The 7271-nt window shown below is 37.4% G+C and overlaps 2 protein-coding genes across 4 annotated transcripts in view; one reads left to right on the top strand and one right to left on the bottom strand.

Moving 5' to 3' along the window:
- The first annotated feature begins 3451 nt into the window (after window positions 1-3451).
- The window catches only part of LOC148730955 (uncharacterized), a 9857-nt gene continuing 6037 nt past the window's right edge, over window positions 3452-7271 (top strand). The window contains exons 1-3 of one of the 3 annotated variants that reach the window (XR_016001817.1): window positions 4434-4565; window positions 4633-5947; window positions 6311-6504. Coding sequence is in view for 2 of the 3 variants with exons in the window: in XM_088761427.1 (XP_088617553.1) it covers window positions 4773-5558 (786 nt within the window). In the remaining variant the exon portion in view is untranslated. Of the gene's footprint in view, window positions 4566-4632; window positions 6111-6310; window positions 6505-7271 lie in introns of those variants that run through there. The other 2 variants (XM_088761427.1, XM_088761428.1) reach the window with 2 other exon arrangements.
- LOC148730956 (uncharacterized) overlaps window positions 6911-7271 on the bottom strand; it is a 1448-nt gene continuing 1087 nt past the window's right edge. Inside the window, exon 1 of the mRNA XM_088761429.1 lies at window positions 6911-7271. This exon is cut by the window's right edge and continues 1087 nt beyond it. Coding sequence (XP_088617555.1) covers window positions 6986-7271 — 286 coding nt within the window. The 3' untranslated portion in view covers window positions 6911-6985.

The following is a 7271-nucleotide window of genomic DNA, read 5'->3' as shown; positions in this document are numbered from 1 at the left end:
GCTGCCATCATTTGTACATGTTTCACAAGTTCACTTGAAGTGAGGTGCGATTTGAAAGGAAACGACGTCAAAGCTTCAACAAGGAAAATCCACATGCAGAATTATCATAGGGTTCCATAGGGTAAAAACAGAGCTCTTTATTCTATTTATGATGTAGCTGTTCGAGTTTTGTCACCAGCATAAGACCCGGCAAAGATGAGTTATAGGAAGTCGATTTCTGTCGCAAGACTGCAGGGACCGTTCAAAGTATATTTTCCGCCAAGTTTGATCTCTAACTTCCAATGCTTTCGAATGCAACGAAAGGCATTCACCTTTTCATTCAATTTTTGCTAACCGGCCCCCGGTTAGCTCAATTGGTTAGAGCGCCGGGATTGTATTGTGCGGAAGGTCGAGGGTTCGTGCCCCGGCCGGTCCAATACTCATGGTCTTAAAATAACTGAGGAGAATTTGCTACCTTTCTATAATATTAAGAAGTGGATAGATATTCTGGTCTTCTCGGATAAGGACGAATAAACCGTAGACCCCAGTCTCCTGCAGGGTTAGGGGTAGGCCTAGGAGACGTTAATTTCACACGCGCGAGATCACTGTGTGGTGGATCTCCTTCCCTGGGGTGGGATGGGTGAGTGGTGTCGTAAGAATGGCCCCGAAAAAAAGCCCTATGAGGGAGTGGTTAAATAACGTATGTATGTATGTATCTTATTCGTTGGTTTTCATTATTCAAAAAAATTCGAAATTTCACTTTGTCTTGTAACATTTCAACACTTTCTCGAATCCTAGCATTCGGAGTTCCCAACAAGATTCGACATTTCTTTTCATTAAGCACTAAAACATATTTTTCGGGCTTTAGAGCCACACAAAATGTTGGGAGAACACGAGCTGAAGGCAGGTGATTAAAAAGCTTTGTGAGTGTTCTCCCAACATCCCGAGAGGTTTTGTGACGCCTTCTAATAAATTTTAGTTATAACGCGCGCTGTAATTAGTTGAAAGAGCGTGCTCTATCAGAGTACAAAACAAGGAGCTGAGCTAAGGTTTACCAAAAATCCAAGGAATCACATCATATCCTTGTTGGATTAATTTCAGGAAAAAAATGTTTGTTAACATTTGAGGTTCAGAATACATTCATGATTTCAAACATACAAGTTACTTGTATGGTTCAGTGGTTCGAATCCCGTACAGGCCTGAAATTTTTTCAGGTCTGATTTTCACTATTGCTTAAATAGTGCTTTACTGCGAAGGATCGTGCACATATACATACAAGTTACTGTGAAAAATAAATCAAAAGCCCATAAAGAAAGCCAACGCACGACACAATCGCTATTAAATGGTTTTCTCTCTGTGTGTTGTTCGAGAACCGCTTTTCAGGCCAAGATTCATCGAATTTGAAGCGAAACAAATTATGGCTTTTCATTTTAATAAGGAAAATTCATATTTTGAAGAAATGGCACTCTGTGCATCGGAAGAACCAAATAAAGGTTTGTAAGCATGCACAGCACCGTAATTGACGTCATTATATCGCGAGCTGAGAAGAAATTCCTCGACTAACAGAAAACGAAATAGAATGTCCGAGTTTTGAAGGTTTTTCATGCTTGGTTGGATGGCTAAAACAAGGCCATTAGAATCCTCGTTAGAATGGTTCAAGTTATTTGATCGTTCCTTGCTTTTATGACATAAACAGATCAAATCCAACCTCTACAACCTGGTGAAACATGCGCTTGAAAACTGAATTGACCAATCAGACGATGCATACAATATATTCACTATGTCATAATCCAAGAAAGTTGGCGTTTTCTTCTTAAAGAGGGGCTTTGATTATCTACAAGAGGTTGTTAACGGGAAAATCTCTTGGTCTCTTTAATTCAAAAACGTTCTCAATGGATGGAGAGTATTGGAGTGTTTTTGACGGTTCGCAGCTATTTAAACTGACTTTAATAGTTGACGGTAGATTTCCAAGAACTTAGACGTTCACAGTTGACGATTAATAGAAGGATATTTCTTCGACTGTTTTTAATCTTAACAAGAGAATTTAAACTTGTGTTCTCTTGATTTTAGTTATAGATTACATTCAGACCTTCTAAGTCTTTCTCTGATTAAGTGAAGTAGAGCGAGTGTATTTAAAAAAAAAAACAACCTGACTCATCAGAGAATTACGAGATATTACGCACATAGTTTTTCCAAACAGTGAATAGCGAAGGAAGTTATGGACACACTTTTCAAAAATTAAAAAAAAATGTTACAAGTCGTTTATAAAAGAGAAATCAGGTTTTAAAAACAAAATGGACCAACCCTTAAGTAAAATGCGGCTACATATTTCTTATTGTTCCCGTAGCTTCTATGCCGTCTCGATCGATATTATTCAGCCCTCGAAAGTAAATGCATTCTATGCAAATACAACCAAAGGCTTATTTGAAATACGAGTACTTTGATCTCAAACAATTAAATCAGTTAAGGAATAGGTAAACATAAGTAGCACAATAAATAGGTACTTACACCCTGTTGAGCATGAGGTGAAATGAAAGAAAGAAAACAACAAATAGTCAACTGTTGTTAATCATTTTAGCATACTTATCATTAACCTTTATTCCCAGAAAAAATGGCAGGAAACCTGTGTTGGTTGAAATCTCGTCTATTCGGAGACTACGTAGAAAGTTATTTTGCGACTAGTGAATAGCGAAGGGCGTTACGATCAGACTTTTTAATACTTTAGAAATATGAAAAGTCGTCCAAAAAAAGGGAATCGGGTTGCAGGGCCCTTTTTGCTTTTATCAATAACAAAATGGAACAAATCCTATGTCAAATGCAGCTACCTGTTTGTTATTGTTCTCGTAACTTCCAAGCTATCTCGATCGATATTATTCAGCCGCTCGAAAGTAAGTGCATTCTATGCAAATACAACCAAAGGCTTATTTGAAATACGAGTACTTTGATCTCAAACAATTAAATCAGTTAAGGAATAGGTAAACATACGTAGCACAATAAATAGGTACTTACGGTCTGTAGAGCATGAGGTGAAATGAAAGAAAGAAAACAACAAATAGTCGACTGTTGTTAATCATTTTAGCATACTTATCATTAACCTTTATTCCCAGAAAAAATGGCAGGAAACCTGTGTTGGTTGAAATCTCGTCTATTCGGAGACTACGTAGAAAGTTATTTTGCGACTAGTGAATAGCGAAGGGCGTTACGATCAGACTTTTTTAATACTTTAGAAATATGAAAAGTCGTCCAAAAAAAGGGAATCGGGTTGCAGGGCCCTTTTTGCTTTTATCAATAACAAAATGGAACAAATCCTATGTCAAATGCAGCTACCTGTTTGTTATTGTTCTCGTAACTTCCAAGCTATCTCGATCGATATTATTCAGCCGCTCGAAAGTAAGTGCATTCTATGCAAATACAACCAAAGGCTTATTTGAAATACGAGTACTTTGATCTCAAACAATTAAATCAGTTAAGGAATAGGTAAACATACGTAGCACAATAAATAGGTACTTACCAACTGTTGAGCATGAGGTGAAATGAAAGAAAGAAAACAACAAATAGTCAACTGTTGTTAATCATTTTAGCATACTTATCATTAACCTTTATTCCCAGAAAAAATGGCAGGAAACCTGTGTTGGTTGAAATCTCGTCTATTCGGAGACTACGTAGAAAGTTATTTTGCGACTAGTGAATAGCGAAGGGCGTTACGATCAGACTTTTTAATACTTTAGAAATATGAAAAGTCGTCCAAAAAAAGGGAATCGGGTTGCAGGGCCCTTTTTGCTTTTATCAATAACAAAATGGAACAAATCCTATGTCAAATGCAGCTACCTGTTTGTTATTGTTCTCGTAACTTCCAAGCTATCTCGATCGATATTATTCAGCCGCTCGAAAGTAAGTGCATTCTATGCAAATACAACCAAAGGCTTATTTGAAATACGAGTACTTTGATATCAAACAATTAAATCAGTTAAGGAATAGGTAAACATAAGTAGCACAATAAATAGGTACTTACACCCTGTTGAGCATGAGGTGAAATGAAAGAAAGAAAACAACAAATAGTCAACTGTTGTTAATCATTTTAGCATACTTATCATTAACCTTTATTCCCAGAAAAAATGGCAGGAAACCTGTGTTGGTTGAAATCTCGTCTATTCGGAGACTACGTAGAAAGTTATTTTGCGACTAGTGAATAGCGAAGGGCGTTACGATCAGACTTTTTAATACTTTAGAAATATGAAAAGTCGTCCAAAAAAAGGGAATCGGGTTGCAGGGCCCTTTTTGCTTTTATCAATAACAAAATGGAACAAATCCTATGTCAAATGCAGCTACCTGTTTGTTATTGTTCTCGTAACTTCCAAGCTATCTCGATCGATATTATTCAGCCGCTCGAAAGTAAGTGCATTCTATGCAAATACAACCAAATGCTTCCCAAAGAATTGAATGTATTTTGAAACCTGAAGACTACTTCGTCGAGAAATTCTATTATTGATCATTAAGTTAATTTATCCGCTAATAAGGTACGTTATAGTGATGTCATAATACTAATGTAAGTCATTTGTCAGCTGTGGACCTGGTCGACTCACTTGGTAAATATCAAATCGTTTCGTATACTTTATTATCTGAGCATTTTATAACAATGTGACTTCCTTTTAGGATTCGAACGCACTTCTTTGATTGTCTGACACTATAGTCGTCAATAAAGATGTTTGATAACAGTGAACCAAAAGCCCATAACTGACGAAACATTCGAATCCCAATCGGTAACTCCGAGGACCGTGACGGATATCACTGAGATGGCAGAAGAAGCCAAAAACATTCGACGAACAGCCAAAGCAATGTTTACCAGGATGCGCAATGAACTCCTGAAGCCTATGGATGCCGACCAAGGACGAAAAATGGTCCAAGGTGATTACGTGAAGCTTTCAGAAGCATGGGATATCGTTGAAAGTAAGCACGATCTATACACGATGTATTTAACGGATGAAGAACTGGAAGTCACGGAGAGGTGGATTACCGAGTTGCGGGACCTGTTTGTAGAAGCGACAGCGCGTAAAATCCAGTATATACAGAAATCAGTTAGATCAGAAATTGTCATGCGAGAGAACACATTACGTCATGAAACAGAAATGAAGGAGCGCGCGGAAAGAAAGAGGAAAGCAGAAAAGGCACTTACAATGCGCGCGAAAGCGCAAACAGTTTTTGGCACTATCTGTAATAATAGAAAGCATATTCGTGATAATAACATTGCCGCACATACTCTGGAAAGGTCTTTAAGACAGATAGAAGATGCGTATGCCGAGTGTAAAATTGCAAACGTTGACGTTTTAGATTTAGCAGACCATGACACTTCAGAAAACGCTATAAAATTTGCATCACAGATACAATGCCGGCTCGATGATATGACTGAAAAGCTCAGGTCGTTAATCGGTCCAAAAGATGATAAAATAGCAAAGAGAGAGACTTTCCCGTCCTTGAACCTTCAGTTAGAAAAAATAGAATTGCTGCGATTTGAAGGAGAAGTTCGCGCTTATGCACAATTCAAACGAGACTTTAAGAAACCGACCATGCCGCATCTCTAAAGCGACGATGTTTCCTATGTACTACGTTCATGCTCAAGGCCGGTTTTCACTAGCGCTAAAAGAACAAGCCCAAGAATAAGCACAAGCACAAGCATAAGCAAGTGAGAACACAGAACATAAGCATAAGAGCATACGCAGGCGCAGTATCAAAAAATTCTTCGTTACCAGTCTTCCTCGACTACAATCAAGATGGTGGATGAAGATGAAATCTTTCTCTTTGCGTTGCTTGTAATTTACTTTTTTCGCTAACGAAGACGACGTAATGCCAGAAGATCCATCAGACCTAGAAGGTTTTGGGTAAGGGAGATGTATCGTGGCAAGAAAGCTCAAGGGGAGTTCAATTACCTTGTTTTGGAACTTCGTGGTAGTGACAGAGAGCTATACTTTCGGTAAGCGAATTTTAAAAGTCTGCTGAAAAACTAGTGTAAAAGGCTTACACTCCGAACATTATTGCCGCTGGCGTTTTGTTATTTTGCAGGCAAGTTTTTGTATGTTATTTTATTTTAAAAAAATCCCTGAAAATAGCATGAAAATATAAACTTGATAAATATATTTTTTGCCTCAGTACTGTTACTTTGTATATGCTACAGTAAATTTTCCATTCCAATTTTAGTTCAACATGATGTTACAAGGGCACGCTCGAAATATTATTGTTCAAATATAAAGTTCAGTCATTGGTTCATTGAATGATTATTGGTCTCATTTTAGTTACATGAGAATGTCACGACTGTTTTGATTGCCTCGTTTCCAAGGTTGGCCCACTTATAAGAAGCAAGTTATAAAATTCAGACAGCCTATCTCACCATCAGAACGTCTTGCACTGACCATACGTTATTTGGCTTCTGGTGACAGTCAACAATCCATGTCCTTTTCTTATTGAATATGGAATATCCATAACCAGCAATTTCAACCCCTTCTAGATTCTAGAGTGATATCTCTGAGAGAGGTAAATGCAATTTGTCTTTATAACACTTGTATAAATTGCTGTCTTATCATAAATATCATAACACAATACTTTACATGCGAATTGTCCTGTTGATGTTTTTGTACATAATACACAGATTATGAGTAAGGCTGTCACTAAGGAAACAAGAGATCAATGATGTGTTTTGAGTTTGAGAAAGGAGGGATTGGCTGATTGACATGGTCAGGAACCGGTTAAATGCTTTCAACATTCAACAACACAATCCTTTTGTTTATTACAACACCCATGTGAAAAGGGAATAGTTTCAAAACTGTTTCTTTGAAAAGAACACAACTCTCAATTTATAATTATTTTATAATCTATAACTATAACTTGTACAATAATTATTTCAATACTTTTGTAATAATGAAATAATGTTGACATTGCATCACAGCAGACTCAGACAATTATGCCTTGTTTCAAATACCAATACATAACTAAGTAGGGTGGATGCTCTTGGCATTTATAACCCCTCGTGTCGACGTTGCTGGAGGAAGTAACCTGGGGGATATGTTGAAACAGCCTCTACATTACCCAGCTCAGACATGAAACTACTGCTAGCAGTTTCAGGGTACCTAGAAGCTACATAGCTAACAGTATTAACATCTTGAGAATTAATCTTTAATAAGCGTGAAAAAATCAAATTGTTTATTTCCATTTTGGTCGTCAGTCTTTCTTGTGTTGGCATCTTTCTCAATTGGGCAGCTACCAGTTCTCCAAAAAGGCGTTCTTCATCTTTTTGTTCTCTC

The sequence above is a fragment of the Stylophora pistillata genome, chromosome 5, assembly GCF_964205215.1.
Source record: "Stylophora pistillata chromosome 5, jaStyPist1.2, whole genome shotgun sequence".
Classification (NCBI taxonomy): Eukaryota; Metazoa; Cnidaria; class Anthozoa; order Scleractinia; family Pocilloporidae; genus Stylophora; species Stylophora pistillata.
Note: the sequence above shows the minus strand (reverse complement) of the source record. Positions and strands in the feature narration are given on the sequence as shown.